This window comes from Cupressus sempervirens, chromosome 10 (assembly GCF_028749045.1).
Source record: "Cupressus sempervirens isolate cs-2001-9-10 chromosome 10, ASM2874904v1, whole genome shotgun sequence".
NCBI lineage: Eukaryota > Viridiplantae > Streptophyta > Pinopsida > Cupressales > Cupressaceae > Cupressus > Cupressus sempervirens.
Window position 1 is genome coordinate 248,739,215 of NC_143127.1, and position 18,435 is coordinate 248,757,649.

Here is an 18,435-nt window from a genome sequence, read left to right on the forward strand (position 1 = left end):
ATTGGATCATTTAGGACATCAGATACCACTGAATCAATTAGGGCTCCAAATACCATTGTATCAATTAGGGCTCAAAATACCACTAAATCAAATAGGGCTCCAGATACCACTGAATCAATTAAGGCTTCAGATACCATTGTATTATTTAGTGCTCTAGATATCACTGTATCATTCATTTCTTTCCAATTGCTTTCTGTGGCAATAACATAAGATTAGAAGATATGCTCCTATTTATTATTCATATAAATGAAAGGTTGATATAACAATTCATCAGATAAATCTATCTCTCACAACTAAATGTAAAATAACTGTAACGATGACATAACTCAATTAATGTTACCTTAGTCTTGCCTATACATCATAAAAGTTAAAATACTTGTTTCTGGCAACCAATTGAATGTATAGCTTATCTTTGTCTGTTGTACGTCTGACAATTTGTGGAGAGGGGAAACATTGTCAAGGGCTTAACCACCCAATCTCAGAACTTAACTTATTCTCCACACAATCTCTAACGAGAAAGACCCTCCCTACCCAAAATAGACAAGGAAAATCTTGTCAACCACTGAGCATTCTAGTATTTAAACACACCACTTGACTTGAAAGCAAAAGAATACAATAAACAGGATCATGCATGAGCTATTAAAGATTCCTTTTAAAAATGATGAACATTGTTATGTCATAACTGATGTTGTTTCATTTAAGTTATTCATGTCTGATTTCTGTTTTTCTTTCTTACAAATTTATTCCACCTCTTCACCATTTCATGGCTATACTGCCAGTAAATCTCAGGTGTTTTAGAAGTTTATGAGCATTCTGCCCTTTTTCACCTCTTCACCATTTCATGGCCACATTGTCGGTGAATCCCAAGTGTTTGAATTCTTAGAACAACCAGTTTTTTCTATTGATTCTCAACATATATTCCAACTTATCAAAATCTGTGATTTGAGAGATTATAATCTTTAAAGATTTCATAATTGATTGATTAATTTTAATATCCAGTGGCATAATGATTTATGGATCCATACTTTGGTTACTTGGTTATCATTGGCCATGAACAAGGCTAAATTAAAGAAGTTCAATCTGTAAAATCAAACAAGGTATCCTCATGATAAATATTGAAACTTGCTGCAATCCGCTCTATGCATAGATTCACTGCTTAGTATGCTTATCATGATTGTGACCGAAAGATTATGTTCTTGAGACTAATTTGGAAAATATCATTAGATAGTATATTTCATTCCAGACTTTAATGTGTTTGGAAATACGCTTTCATAAGGGTTGTATCTAATTTATTATGAAAGTTTAAGGAAAAAGGACCAATAATAAGGACATTGAATAAGTAGCATCTCATATTGATTTTTGAAAATAAATTTGAAATGATAAATATCTTAGATGCCTACCTCGCTGCTTTGGAAAGTAATAAAATAATATATAGTAATGTCATAACATGACCTGATGTATCACTAGATATACTAGAATCCTTGCAACCCAAATTTGGAATCTGTCCTCTTTTAATTGCAGACATCCCAAATACAGATCCCTCCAAGCTAGGTTCTTACGGCAGAATTGCTATTGTATTGGATGCTCAAACTGGTAGTATAAAATGAAACCTTGGCTCATGGCTCTTATGGATTTGAGTGCTAGAGAGGTTATTATAGCAAAGTTCATAGTGGTAAAGGAAGGTTGATGCTAACGTGAATGCTAAGTTGAATGCCTTAATCCAACAAGGCAGACGAATACATAAGGAAAGGTGTCAGACTCTATTCACAACTAAATTAAAAAGAAGGTCGTGCCTTCTTGGCTTTAGCTCGTTATGTAACATATGTCATTTCGATTTACCAAGTAATAAATCAATTATGAAAAGAGAGAGAAGAAAAAAATTAAATAAAAAGTTGGAAAGATTATAATTCAAATATTATTATAATCTTATATTTATATATGTACATGTAAATATATTAATAAGATGACATCTTTTTATTAAATTATTATAATATAATGGTGTCATTTCATTTTTATATCTATATGTACGTATATAGATATATCTATTATAATAATAAGGTGAAATATCATATTAAATCCTTTGAGGTACATTTTATATTTTAACTCAATTACTTATGTTTCTCAAATTATTTATTTAAATAGTTCATGCGAGTCCCATAGATGTAACCTATTTCAAGTCGCTAAATCTTCAACCCATCTGCCCAGTGATGGTGATACTCCTGTGCCTAATTCTTTTTTGACAATGCTTCCACCCCTTTCAATGTATTTCGTGCAAAGAAATTCTCCGCAATTAAATCATAAATAATCATAACAACTAGCTACATTTTCAATTCCATGAATTTGTGATAAATAATCAACTAGCATGTTATCTTGACTTGAAATTATAACGACTAACCATCTTACCATTTTACAAAATTATAATGAATTAAACTGTCAACTGACTTTATGTGAACCTCAACAACTATATTTTAAATTAAGTCAAAAATTGGAATGTAACATACTATAAAACAAGAAGTTCCAATCTTGTGAGAAGCAACATAAAAATAGCACTTGAATGGAGAGAGGCACAACTCCAACCAGACTACTCAAAACAATAAAAACAATAGACAAAGTTGGTAGGCCAAGGTCTAGACCACCAATGCCAAGCATATACATAGGGACCTCTCACCCAACGCTACATGCTATTGGAATAATGATTCAAATAGACCTTTTTATTAAAAGTTTTATATATTTATATTTATATTAATATTATATTTATTATTTATTAGTACTTTGAAGTGTAGATTACCGTCAATTTAAAACAAGAAGTCTGTCAACCCATTCATATTTTTACACTCCATCCATTGTTATCACTATAAAATGCTTTTGAAGATAATTATAAATTTTGTTCAATAAATTACATGGCATTTAGGCACATGTTATATTGCCCTTCATTCAAAACTCACTACAAGTAATCACACCAAACGATCAAAACTCTGCACCCAATGGTACTAACACAAAAACAATCTATATATACAACATATTACAGAGCTCTGCAATGGAAAATAACTTCAGAAAAATTGCAATGCGACTTTGAAGCCATAGTTGGTCGTGTTGAGGAATGAATGAAAGAGAGTGCACCAAACATTTGCAGTAACTTATTGGCATATAACCCAGGTATCTTCCATCCAAGTCTACAACTTCGTCCTGTTGGTTTATAATACACAAACTTACTTATGAAAAACATTTGGAGAACCAGTTGGTCAGTGCTGTTGTTAATGGAAGCCATCTACCATCCCCACACAAACTATGGTTTCAAAGTGAAATGCAGACAGCACTTAGATGAATACATGTTCTCACTGGCCTATGCAATATTATCAAAAAAGGAGACCCAACTTATCCTCTTTCTCCAAGCAATACTGTATAAGTTCTTGACTCGCTAATACTACTGTTGTCATTCTTTGGTTACATTTTTGCTGTCAAACTGTGCTGAAAAGGATAGAAACATCTCTTGCTGACAGCTTAGGACCTCAAGAGACAAGACACTGTTACTACCCCATGCACTGCGATAATCCTTTGAAGTGGGCATTATTGTAAAAGCTCCAACCCACTATTAATAAAAGCAGAATAGGAGAACCCAAATTCTTGTTTGTTGCATGTTTCCATTAGTTTGTTGCGTGATATGTACAAAGATATCTCAAAAGAACTTACTGTATTTTTGGAACTTTCTTATGTCTCTGACCATCTCTTAGAGATGATGATGATGAAGAAGATGACAGACTTGATTTATGAATTTCTTCTTTATCCTGCATGAAAGCCTCTGATACAACAGCCTTAAGTTCATCATAGCGGTGTCTTTTTAGTCTCTGCTCTTCCAAAGTGCCTTTTTCTAATGAAGCAAATTCTGACAAATCATCATCCATGATCTTGTTCAGGACCTCCGAACAGCGAGGAAAGAAGCGCTTACCCAATTCAACTGCAAGAAGACCAAATGCATAAATAAAAAGAGACTTGATAGTATATAGCATATATATCACAGAGGGGCGAGAAACTCAAGGCATACCAGTTTTTGACAGGGCCTTCACCCTGGAAAGATGGTCCTTGTTGATTGCAATGGGTGTCACATTAAGATCTACGCTGGTCCCCCGATTCGCTGATGTAGGATTAGAAGTTCCAGCACACGTGAACTCTGAAGTTGAATCCACATGAGCAATATCCATAACAAGTTTTGCTTCCAGAGGAAACAGAAGCCTTGCCAGAGCAACTGTAACATAAAAAATGAAATAAGTTACTTAGAATCTGCAAAATACATATGCCTATTCAATAACTCATCAAAAATTAAACATTCAGAACTAGATTTTGACAAGGAGTACAAACAGATATCTCTAAACCAGCATTTGGCCCCCGTAGGAGTCCACGAAGCATGTTGATGATATCAGAATACACTTCAGAGTCTAGACTACCCTAAATAAACAATGTCAAAGTTTCCCAAGGAAACTCATCTGTCGTATCCAAAACATGTAACAGCATAGATTAAAACACTCTGTAAATCATTTCATAGAATATTGAAACAACATGGAGCGGCTCCAAAGTGAATCTTACAAAAACCAAACAGAACTAGGCCAGCAGTTTATGGACAGCAGCTGTTGTCAGTTTCAGCCTTTTACCCTGGAATTTTACTGTTAACCATGGGTATAATGGAACCTGTTCCTTAAGATGAGTTAAGGATTCTTTTTGGCAATCCATTATCCAACGCTCTATAGATAAAATTTCTGATTAAAAACCTATCTGCAACATTTAGAATACAGACATTAAATCAAATTACTATTTAAAATCTCAATAAAATAACATTCAAACTGAACTTCCGATTTGGATGCGAATTCTGTTTCATAAATTAACAGTTTCCTAAATCTATAATGAACTATGAAGCACCCCACACATTTTAATAATGCGGGAACTCTTGCAAACCCTTGTAGCTTGCTAAGTTGAAGTTATTTTATTGTGGTGTGTTTCATTCTCTATAGTGTTTGATAGCCACATTTCCAGCCCTAAAAATTCTTAAATTTTCTTGCCATCCAGAGATACTTATATGCTTACCATTAGCGTTATTAACTTATTTCATATCTCATTTACAGAAGTCATTTGCCTATAACAGGCTAAATGATGAGAGTACAGTTCTACTCTGAATCAAAATGTCATTATGAGAAACAAATGAACCTTTCCTGAGATGGAAGGAGAGAGACTTAAGTTTCTGCAAGACACAAAACTATTCAGAAAGCACATTCAACGTCAGCTGGAAAGAGTTATACATGTACAGGGACCATATCTGAAGAGTCTCCCTTCTGATTGTCATCCCTATGAAGTTAAGACCTGGGATTGAGGAAAAGAAGACACCTTGGTACTCAGTTTTGCCTAAACACGTTTATGCTTGTTCCATTATCCATAAAAAAAGAAACATGGTTTCACTCTGCTCCTTTTCTTTTCTTTGAAAAATGAGTGATATTTCTACAATAGCATAGATGAGACTTGCAACTCATTGTGAGTACCAGAATTATGATAGAGATAAAGCCACACATGAATCTATCTCCTTCGAATCAACTTATGAATAAGTCTGTCATACAATGTGAATCCATAACATCAATTACAAGTATAACTTAGGTGAACCTCCTTCGGACCCTTGCATAATTGTAAAGTTTATAAGCAATTAAGAAATAGAAGATTGAAGACAGAAACATAAAATGCATTGGTCTGAAATGTATAAATTCATGCAAAAAATAAATATGCCCACCCACATCTACCCAAAACTACCCACTGTGTGAATGTACTTACATTTTGTGAATTGCATGCTCTAATGATATTACATTTGACACTTGCCAAATTTTCAATGTGTATGTGCTGTATAAGATAAAATAATTCGAACTCTAAACTTTTCAAATTTGACTTTCAAAGATGCTTCAGTGGAACAATCTGCAAGGTGATCTAGTGTGGGGCAGTATTGAAGCTCTATCTTAGTAGCTTGTTGTTCTGCACATTCTCTCTAACGATTATGTCAATTAGGCAATGAACCTGTGTTCTCTTACTTAGATTTCTCATTTATAATTATTAACTTCAGCATCTTCAAGCCACCATATTGCTGTGAGACAACATCATCAGTTGATCTGATGGTATGTCTATCTCACCCAGGATTGTAAAAAATCCAAATTGTTTTGCATTCTGCTTCCAGTGTTTCCTTGCACTCTGCCTTAGTGAAGAAAGGACTGCACCTACTTTTTATTCACTCAAGAAAGTGTCGTGGAGCCATAGCCTGCATTTGTGTATCCTATCAAGAAAGAGTTTTCATTCATGTTCTCTAGTACAAAGTTATATGCAAATATCTCAAAGCCAACTTAATGCTTTCTAGTGAGACAGTCAAGGTTTCTTCCTGAAGTTGGTGAGATTGTTCACGAAATGCCTTAGATTTTGTCGTGGCATGCAATAAGTTCAACAAGATTGACACGTAAAGCTCCACTCAAGCAAAGAAACGAAACATGTAATATAAAGATGCAACAATGATAAAAGATAGTAACACAGACATAATGGCAATGCACAAGGCACAGCGGTCGCACTCATGTGACCCACAAGTTAGCCCAAGACCATGATGAATAATTCAAAGAGTTCCAATGCTTTCTTACTTATACATGTTAATATGATAATATTTGGGGAGATTCAACAGTCTCCTAAGTCAGACTGACATAAAATATACCAACAATTACAAAGTAGACCCTTACCAAGGTAGTCCGAAACCAAGACATAAAACAAACCCCCAAAACATTAAAAAACATGACACTCCTGAAGTCTTAAAGCAAAAATCCAAATAATATGTCAGTAACTCAATGGCTTATATGAACATTATCCTTGAGCACTAACAAATCTAGTCCAGTGTCCTTGACATAAAAAGAACCCCCAATCAATATCTTGCAGAGAAATTCATTTACCTTCTCTCAAAAAAATGTGAAAAGTTTCAACCCTAAACCCATGGCTATCATTATTAATTTGTACCTCAGTCCTACTCATTTTTACAACCAATCCTTTGGCATAGTTCATATGAGAAACATATTAATTCTTTATGTATTCTACATCCAAGCCAAGGAAATAGTCCAAAAACATGGGATCTAGAGTCTTGAACAAACTTGCTTGCACAATGCTTCACCTCTTAATCAACTTTTAACTACTAACAATAATCACAAGATCAGAAACAAATATTATCTAAACGACAATCTCTAGAATCTTCTTTTGGATTTAAAGGACATAATAAAAAGTTCTTCAGAAAAATATGTATCAGTGTTCATTACTATTGATATACTACATGCAAAGAGCTTGCTCAACTTATCCAAGAATTTCATATGACAAGCACTTTGAGTTGGTGTATGTACACTTCCTTTTAGAGTTCTTCATTCCAGAAAGCACTCTTCAGATCTGCCTAATAGATACTTCATTTAAACATTGATATGCTTCTTAGGAAATTTCTTTGATGAAAACTCTTGCTATACCTTCCATTGTCACCTTCCTAAACTTTATTCCTTTTTATATTTTGTAATCTTCTTCCATCATCACCTTCTTAAAATTATTCCTCGTCATCTTCTGTAAACTTTAATATTCACAAAAGACCGCATCTCTGCCTATGTACATTGCTTTGCTTTATAAAGTCAATTAGTCAATGATTTTTGGATTAATCACATAACCCAAGAAAGACACAATCCATATTCTTTTTATTGAACTCCCTCCACCTGTTCTAAATTGTACATATATTGTGATTTTACAACGTTCTTAGGTTTCGCATTGTGGGATTCTTTTCAGATCATGCCTGTTTAGGAGACCTACAATCTAAATATTTTATTGGACATTGAATAAGCAAATATATAGTTGAAAAAACTGCTTCAGCCGAATATTAATTGTCCATGATCATGCTTTACGGCATGAAACACCATTTCTTGGAAGGCTATGCTCTTCAACTTTGTGACTCAATAAAACCTGTCATATGTGGCTTTATGACTTGTCCAGAGCAGAAGTTCAAGAACTCCTTTGACACTTACATACTAAGATGATTTATGTTAAAGTATTCTGAGGTCTTTACCAGGCATGTTCTCAATTGTGACCTTAAAAAATTTAAGTACTGAAATGTCTTTATCTCAGGTCAAAGAACCTAGATTGTTGCTGATCTTATAGGCTGATGTGAACACCGTCCATGCTTCATGACCATTTTCATTGTTCTGAATGTATTTATGCACTCTATCATCGACTGAGAGAGTGGTTAACCTGATAGCCTTGTCTACAGGAAAAGAACACAGAAGCCATAAACTGAAGAGAGAAACTTGGAAAGATGAATATTGTATTCAGATGAAATTTAGAAATGCATGTCAAAAAATAGGTAGTTGGCAAGCACCACTCACCAACACCCGTCTATCCAAAACTGCCTGTTATGCAGATGTATTAACTTTTAATAAATGGGTTAATCTCATAATAATATCTCTAGTAGTTCACTTACTTCATTATGTAGTTAGGTTAGTTATCACTCAATGTATCAATGAATCATGAGAATTTTGAGCCTTGGCCTGCTCTCCCTATCACTTGAGTCAATTTGAACACTTAGAAAAAAACATAGCTCATCATTAGTCAATTTAAGCATTGCATCCATAAAATAGATCATCATAAGTTCACATAGAAAAGGATCATATGCGTCAATAGGCCACATGCATGTCATATAAAAAGGGTCAGCCTCATAACATCATAATCATCATAAATAGAATCCATAGACATTCTAAGTACAATGTGCGCCATCATAATTATAGATAGAAACTATATGCAAAGTCCCTCAAAAGCCAGATGTGATTCTTTACAAAATGTGTTCAGGTTGCTCTAGTTGTTAGTAAAATGCTAGTAGTTAACATCCCACATACATGCACCTCATCATGGATAGGCAAATTCCTTGTGGAAATCAAGCATTGTGAGAGTAGAAATGGTAATATTCAGTTGTCATTTCTTGGCATTCTGTCAATATTTAAACAAGGAGGAAACAATTGGGCTGCCATTACAAAGGAGAGACATCAGCTGGCATTGCCTTTGTTGCTTTGCTCAATCTTCATACTCTACATAACCACAACAAGAGTTACTAGTGCACTCTTAGGTTTTAGGACTGACTCTATTTTTTTGAATGCTGATTGTTCCACATTTTGTGGATGAGTCATAAATCCAAATTAGTCTACATTTGAGGCAAAATGTGAGCTAGAATTTATTAACCAGACCATCTAATAGATGTCCGTTTGACATTGAAAATTAAATTTGGAAGTCAATTCCACTGACCACAAGTGGCAGATCTGAATGATCAAAAAGATGGATAAGATTGAATTTGACAAGGGAAGCAGTTCATAATTTCGAGAACATGATGGTCTGTTACTATTAGGTCTTCAACTGGGGCAAAAAAAGAAGTAAAAATTGCTTGACAATCTCCTTAACTAGCAAAGGCACTCACTCCATGGCAATGTCTTTCAGTGAAAAAACAGACACGCATCAATTTATGAACAATGATGCAGCCAAAGTAGAGGGATCAACTGAACAACTGCATAAACCTAGCATCCTGAAACTTTTAATTTACTATCAAATGCATCCACCAAACAAAAGCAAAGACAATGTCTTACAGCATTAAAATTATGAAACATGGTCGGTAAGCAAAATGAAACATGAGCTCCTACTTGTGAACATTATATGAAATCTTAACAACCTCTGATGCATTCACCCACCTTGCTTCTTCCAACTTTTTGTTCTTCCATTTCAGCAAATGCTCTTTGTAGTCCTTCCTTCTAATTGTGTTGATTGCTCAGAAGGCATTCACTACTTCTACTTCATTAATTACCTTCCCAAGAACTGATTCAACCCAATCGTCCATTAATGAACTTGAACCTGTTGTTGTTCCTCTTGTTGCTTGCCTCATAATAAGGGTAGAAATCAACAATATTGTAGATTAGCAAGATAACTACTTCTGGGAGCTCTGAAACATAGACCTCTGTTGGAAAATTCTTCTAGACTTTGCAAGGTCCAATACTTTTCCATTCTGAATCGTTAGAACTTCCTTTGTCAAACCTTTCCTTCCTTAAATGAGCTGACACCCAAGTCTCCAACTTCAAATTCTTGTTTTCTTCTCTTGAGATCCGCATTTCACTTGTATTTCATCATTCCCTTCTTCTAATTCTCCTTCACTTGCTTGTGTAATTCAAGCATAAATTCAACCAAATCCTCTACTAGAACTCTTATCTCTTCCCAAATCAGTTATACTCTTCAACTCATCTGCTCATTTAGAGCTGTACCCAAACATTACTTGAAAATGAGTCTTCATTGTACTTTTGGTAACTAAGTTGTTCTATGCAAAATCAAGATATGCAAAAGTAGTATCCCATACTATTGGCCTGTTCCCAATTAAGCATGTGAATATGTTTTTATAGCTTTTATTGCCAACCTCAGTTTACACATCCATTGAGTAAGGTAGACTGAACTGAAACTCAAAATAGTGCCCAAATTACACCACAAAGTATAACAAGATGAGCCCAAGGATCCCTCTAGCCAACAATGCTCTTCAGCAAAACATGCAATCTTACCATCTCTCTAAAGATCAAAGTAGGAACATGAATGACAACACTGAAAACCTTAGTTACCGGATCTGTGCCTAGGAGGCTGGATTCGGATTCGGATCTGATCCAGATCTGGATTCATGCCAGGATTCGGGCAGGATCCTTGTTTTGGACTGTGGATCTGTCTGGATCCATGGACCACGAATCTGAATGAATCCATGGTCCAAAACAAGAATCCTGCACAAATCTGTCACGAATCCATGCAAATCCTCGCGAATCCGCACAAATCTGTCATGAATCCCCAAGGACCCACAGGCCAAACTTCGAATAAATATATATAATGTATATATACATTTTTTATATAAATTGCATAGACACACACACACACACACACACACTCACGAATCCTTATGAATCCTAATGGGAAAAAAAAATCACGAATCCATGAATCGGATTTGTATGCCAAATCGGTAATTAAGCTTAAAAACTTTATAAGTTAATTTCTTGCAAGCTACAAAGCCTGTCATCTATAAAATCTATATAAAAGGATAAATATAGAAGTATTCAGTATTGCCCCTTCAGATTGTTGGTAGCCCAAGAACAAATTCCATACAGCTTCCCATGGTCTTCCCAACATGGGAAGTGGCTGATACAAACTTGTATTCCGACTCTCTTGCCATGTTAGCGAACTCTACAACAACATTCTTCACATCCACCACTAATATTGACCAATAGCAACTCTCCCACAAGTGCACCAATGTTTTGTCCACCGCAAAGTGTCCTACTACAGCTTCGCTATGTTTCTCTCAGAAAATTATACCTCATTGAACCATGTGGCATGCAAAATCATTGAGCTTTGTAACAAACCTTCTTGAATAAAGTAATCCGACCATACAAACCTATCCATGTTAATTGGGCTCTTGGACATTACCCAAACTTCCCAAAGAATTCATATCATCCCTCGTATAATTCTATTATGGAACCAAATCCACTGACCTCTACTGCCATTTCATGAAACAAAAGGCACCTTCTAATCAACACAAAAACAACACTATTCAATCTACAACTACCATGCTTTATGGAAAATGACTAACATTGGAGAAACCCAACCCATTTCAAATGATTTTGATTCAACTTACTTTGGCTGTTTATAAACCATAGTGATTGATGGTCTGTGAATAAACAAACTTCTTTGATAGAAAACAGTGTCTCCAGTTCTTCAATTTATGAACAACTCTTGGTCGTAAACTAAATAAATCTCCCTAGCTTCTAACTAAAGTAGGCAATAAGTTTACTTTCTCAACTCAGAATTCCACCAATTACTGTCCCACTAGCATCACAATCAACTTGAAAGTTTGAAACACTGCGTTGAAGTTTGGTAATGTTAGAAGTGGCTGTTCTCTTGCTTATTTCTCCATGTTGCTAAGTATGACAAGCCCTCTATACTCTAAAGGGTTTGATTGAGGTCGGATCGAGGGTAGGATGGTGATGGACCAACAAGGTACTCAAATAGAACCGTGGAAGTTGGAATACAGGTTGCAAGTGATTCTTCAGCCGAGCGGAATCAGAGTACATATTCCTTTATTGACTGCATTAAACTCAATTGATTGGATGCAAAAGAAAAGCCAAGGATTTGGTCTTTGCACTTTCCAACTTGCATCTCTTGTCACGTAAGGGGCCTAATTACAAAGAGGGTGTCGGAAGGAATTAGGATCTAACACCTCAGGTCGCTGACATAGAAACTATAGTTGCACAAGTTGCCAAATTCTCTATAAATGAAGCAACTTCTGCATAGGACATGGCTATTGCAAGCCACATTGCAATTGATAGTGGTTTAATGAAATTTAACTAAATGCCAACTTTGAACTTCTCAATTAAGGACAAAAACATTATTTATTTATTGATCAAACTTTTCATTTTGTATTGACATTTTCAGATACTAAATTATCATATTGCAAATTTATGAGTATTTTCCTTTTTGCAAATTCTGAATTATTTAAATATTCCATTCAATGGAGATTACAAGTATTATTGCTCTTATAATTTGTAAATTTTATAATACATACGCATCCATAAACCTATAATCATACTCATACCCAAGGGGGGAAAATGAAGTACTAGTGTATTTAAACCTCAAATCTGTGCTTTTCCCCCTACCAGGACTGGTAACTTAGCAAAACTACTTTTTCAAAGTTGAAAGCTCTTCTCTTTAGCTGTCCAAATAAATTATTTCCCATCACCCTTCATTTTTTCCATGATAGGTGTACAAATGCCATTAAATTCTTGATAAAGTCTATAAAAACTTGTCAAATAATGGAAACTTTTTCCTCATATATCTCTCTTGGTGATAGACGTTCCATATTGACTCACTTTCCCAGGATCCAACTCACTTTTCCTTTATAAAGCTTAACCTTTTTCAGTTGATCAGCAACTTCCCTTCCCTCAATCTTTAAAAAACTAGCCTTAGATCCATCAAGTGTCCCTATTTGGTTTTACTAAATATAAAAATGTCATCCAAGTAATCTGTTACTAACTTACCAGAACTGGTTTCGGCACATCATTAATCAGCCTTATGAACATGAATGGTGCATTTGTCAATCTAGTTGGCATAATGAGTCACTCATACAATCCATCCTCCGTCTTAAATTTCCACTCATCCTCTTCTCTAATGCAGATTTGATAAATCATAATATCCACGCTTCAAATATAGCTTTTTGAACTGTTTAGCTTCCCTCAAGCAATCCACCAAGTTGTCCATCTGTAGCAATGGAAATCTAAATTTGATGGTTGTCTTATTGATGGCTCATTAACCTATGCACATATGCCATTATCTATTCTTCTTGGGTGTTAATACGGATGAAATCACTCATATACTCCAACTTTGGCTTACAAACCACCTGCATAATAGCTTTTAAAAATCTACTGTGCATTTATCCATCAGCTCTTCTACTTCAATCTCTTGAATTGTTGCTCCTTCAACGTCACTTATTTCTTCAACATAGATTCCTCTGGTTTATGTTGTCTCCATGAATGATTGGATCATTGTTTACAATCATCAAACTCCAATTAGCTATTTGCCAAAATAGTTCTAGCTTATTGATGAGCTACTAGAAAATAGATTAACAAATGTTCAACTTCCAAATCTGCAGGTGTTTTAAACTCCCAATCAAATATTGATTAGGCTTTATGCATGCTAATTATTTTATGAAAAGCCTACACAAATAAAATGCAGCCAAGAAATCATGTGGCCCACGATGACAAACTGGAAGCACTAGGACAAAAGATATTGCCAGGTGTCATAATGAGTTGATTATGCCGGCTTAAACAAGCTGATAAAATTATGTAACAGCTTGTCTACAGGTATTCTCTAAAGTTATTGTAAGTACAAGCATAGCGAGGAGTTTGCTGCTGCTACTGCCATAATCAGCTGGAACAATTACTTCACTTCCATGACTTCTCTGCTCTCAACGCACAAAATCTTCTCGCCATGCCTGTCCTATAATTTCTGATGATGCAAGATTGCTTGCCTACATCACAATGACAAGATTCGGGATAATTTGTTTGCAATGGCCTTCTGTGGCCCAGCTGTGGCCAAGAGATTAAATTCTCATGGGCTTACATATGGCCGTAGTTACTCGTTTTCCTTTGGTATCTAGTGAATTGACCAAGGCCTTATAGTTCATAAAATCCCCGAGGAATCAAAGGACTGTAGGCATAATACTTAATTAAAAATTATAAATATAAATAAAAAATACATATACAAGGATCTTTGATAAGCCTAAAGGAAATCCATCTCACCGAGGTGTCAAAGCCACAATAGCAGATGCAAACAACAACTCATTATAGTTAGCTACTATTACTCATTACTCAAATGAGAAGAGCACAACGTATGCTAACTAATAATATACTAGTATTCTACATCCTGTGAATGCAGTATGGCATGGACATTTGTCAAATATGCAGATATAACTAGAAACAAAATTTCATCATCTTGCAAGTGAAAAGGTTAATACTTAAAAGCTCACCTCTATTTTCCAGGTAAAGCAACTTCATGCGTAAATCATCTCCTGCAAGTGCAAGAGAATGAGATGCATCTCCCAAGAGTGGTTCCCTTCTCTCTGCCTGTTCAAGTATCTCAATGCATAGCCTGTCATTTGGAGTCTTCTTGCCTGTTGCTGTTGAGCTATTATAATCAATAGCTCTAGTAAGTCTTCTCAAGATCTTAAGAGCATTTCTTCCATCTTTTGTTATTTCAGAAGGATCGGCTCCTTTTGTTAAAAGTGACACAAGTATGGCAGGTTCTTTGCGCATTGCAGCTATATGAAGTACTGAGTATCCTCTGGCATTTATAAGATTAACATCAGAGTTTCCAAGATCCAACAACTCTCTCGTAATTTTTGAATCACAATATGCTGCTGCATAATGTAGCGCATAAGCATCATCAAGAGTGACTGGGCCCTCAGTCAACAGCATTCGAACCAACTCAACGTCATCCGAGTCAAGTGCTCTCTGTATTCTCCTGACATTTTTGTAATGCAGAGAGATTGTATCTCTTATTTCAAAACCCAATTGTGACCGTAGCTCACCAAGTTGAACAACTACCTGTGTAGGGAGCTCCTTCTCAAAAGCTGTATGATCAATATCAGATCTCGCCACTATCTCAAGGCACTTTGTCAACAATGGATCATTTCCAGTCTGACATTTATTTGCTACTGCCAGTATTGGGATGACATTCTCTGGGTAAGCATTCTCCACAATCTCTAGGAGATGCCGCTGCACCAAGTGAAGGCAATGTCAGATTGTCCAAATTAGTAATACATGTATAAACAATATATATCTCTTGTGCATCACCACAAAGAAATAAGAAAAATATGTAACCTGTGAGACTATATGTCATCACATTGAAGGATTCAATTTCATGATTTGACTTCAAAAATATCATAAGATGGAGCAATGAAAGATCTCACTCCAAAATGAACTTTAAGTCGGATACACTGTTAACACTCTTCAACTTTAATATATGATCGTTTGGGCATACATAGAAAACAATAAGAAACTGGAGTTCCTCAAACACAATGGAGATGCTCCGAATATAGAGAAAGCTCAGAAAAGTATAAAATTAGGCCCAATGAATACAGAAACAAATTAAATGGACAATACAGCCTCTCAAGAAACAATATACAAGGGCAACGCCAGTTGGGTCACAAAAGAGAGTTAAACAGGGTGGTCATACAAAAAGAAAGAAAGATCAAAGCATTTTGAGATGCAAAACTTTTTACATTATTTTTCAGTTTTTACTCTCTATTATTAAAAAGAAATGTATCCCATTGGAGCAATTGACTGGGAGTAAATGAATAGCAATTCTGTTATATTTGTGCTTTTTTACTTGATGTTGGACCTCATGTCTTATATATAATTGTGATTTTAAGGATGCTATGAGATCTCATGGTCAATGTAAATTTAGAAGGTAGCATTACATAAAATCTAATACTGAAAAAAACTCAACGAGTAAGTCCTGCCAAAAACTGTCATTGACTGAACCTTGTTTTGTTAGCCGAATGTGGTAACAAGAATTACAGATACAGATTCCTCTAATTTATCAAGAAGACTGGAAAAATTATGTGTAACAGAGGTAACAAACATCACTGAAATCTGAAAACACTTAAACAACAAATTTCTGGAATCTTTTTAGCTTGAAAATAACATTTTCCAACTTTTAGGAGCTAATCAATAAATATGTACTGTCACGAATCTCCATGATCTTTAATCCATATTTGACAGTAAGTCCATGAATACTCAGTTACTGTTTTTATCGTATTTTTTTAGTATTCTCCAATAGAATTTGTCCAAGCACAGTAAAAAGAAAAGATGTGGTTCAGCTGTCTATAACTCTATATAAACAATGTTACTAGAAAAACATGACAATTTTGGGAAGGTCTTTCTGCAAATTCTTAGATTAATTCAGCATTTTTAAAGGGTTAAAAGACGGAAGACAATCAGCTGCACAATTAACTTTAAATGGTATATAGACCAATGTTTCTTCTTTGGGAACTTTATTATTTCAAAGATGATAGTAGAGCATTGCATGGTAAATTTAGACCCAAATACAAACCTTTTTCTATTTCATTCTTTAGTTCCATTTAGGAAAACTATGTTCCGTTCAGGGTTGAGTAAATTGAATTTTAGAGCCATATACTCACGAAAAGTATCTGGACAAAATAATTAAATGAGAGCAATTATTAAATTAGAAGTAACAAAAGTGGTTATTTAAACATGTAATTGTTCGCTCTTTTATTGCAAAATGTGTCATTCTTTCTCCAAAACTTTTCATTGATTTCATAGTTTGACTCAATTATAATGATACAATGAATGGTTTATTTTTGTATTATTGTATATTTGATATTTCTTGTATTTCTTTGCATACATTGTCATAAATTATAGTTGACAACTTTACATAAATATATTTGTATTATATATATATATATATATATACATGGACGCACCCAAACGCATCCAAAATCCCAAAAAAAAAAAAATTCCACGCATCAGCACCCCACACCCGCATCAGCATCAGAACCAGAATCGGTAACTTAGAGTTTGAGCATTCCTCTTCTCTGATTGTGTGTGGGGTCCAATCAGCTCTCTGTTGAGACTAATAACTATAGTTTGCAGAGTTAGAGATTGTGCTGTCTCTAATATCTTCAGGAGGAGCATTTTACTTTCTTGTGTCTAGTCTACATTTAAATCCATGGAAGATTATATTCTTTTTTGGTGGCTCATATTCCACTTTCTTCCACTAATCAGATCAGAGGTGCTTGGCCCTTCTTCTTTGTGAGATAACTAGGTTTAGTTGGGTCACAAAAGAGAAACAGTGTGGTCATACAAAAAGAAAGAAATATCAAAGCATTTTGAGATGCAAAACTTTTGACATTATTTTTCAGTTTTTACTCTATATTATTAAAAAGAAATGTATCCCATTGGAGCAATCGACTGGGAGTAAATGAATAGCAATTCTGTTATATTTGTGCTCTTTTACTTGATGTTGGACCTCATGTCTTATATATAATTGTGATTTTAAGGATGCTATGAGATCTCATGGTCAATGTAAATTTAGAAGGTAGCATTACATAAAATCTAATACTGTAAAAACTCAATGAGTAAGTCCTGCCAAACACTGTCATTGACTGAACCTTGTTTTGTTAGCCGAATGTGGTAACAAGAATTACAGATATGGATTCCTCTAATTTAACAAAACTTGCTGTCATGTCCCCACTCTAGCTCAGTCTAGCAAAGACATGTGAGTCAGCTTATTATGGAGTCTTGTAGGCTAACAGGGTTGGATAGAGACCCAGTATGGTTATTCAGTGTTGGGGACTTGGTGTTCTGGTGGTTATTGATCAGTTGGGAGACGTTCCTTGTTTTTAGGAGACAGTTCCTATATTTATGGGGTTCATTCCTACTTTTTAGGAGGTATGATCATGCACAGGGTTGAGTTTCCATGAGTTTGCTCTTTGGTTCAGTTTCAGAGGGATAGAGCTTGTTTCCTAAAATTTAGGAGCATCCCTAGATTTTAGGGATGAGACTGCTAGTGGATCCTTGATTTCCGACTTCAATCAAAAACAGGTGACAAGATGATTTTATGGTTTGTGATGTCGGTTGAGCATTTTGTAGCTATTTGGGTTATATTTTTAATATTTCCTAAGTTAGCGTTTAATAATTAAATAAGGCTAAGTTAATAGCCATTTTGGAGTAATAAGGGGAATTTTGACTTCATTTGGATGCGTACCCCTTGGTGTGATAGCTCGTTGGAAAGGTCTTGAACTTTTCTAAATCTTTCTCTTTGATCTCAAAGCGA

At 34.9% G+C, this 18,435-nt stretch overlaps 1 protein-coding gene across 1 annotated transcript in view; it reads right to left on the reverse strand.

Annotated features, from left to right (window-relative positions):
* Nucleotides 1-2,843: 2,843 nt before the first annotated feature.
* The window catches only part of LOC149533565 (BTB/POZ domain and ankyrin repeat-containing protein NPR1-like), a 31,969-nt gene continuing 16,377 nt past the window's right edge, over nucleotides 2,844-18,435 (reverse strand). Inside the window, exons 2-4 of the mRNA XM_089807854.1 lie at nucleotides 14,606-15,353; nucleotides 4,043-4,243; nucleotides 2,844-3,955 (exon numbers count right to left, since the gene is read on the reverse strand). Coding sequence (XP_089663980.1) covers nucleotides 3,687-3,955; nucleotides 4,043-4,243; nucleotides 14,606-15,353 — 1,218 coding nt within the window. The 3' untranslated portion in view covers nucleotides 2,844-3,686. The remainder of the gene's footprint in view (nucleotides 3,956-4,042; nucleotides 4,244-14,605; nucleotides 15,354-18,435) is intronic.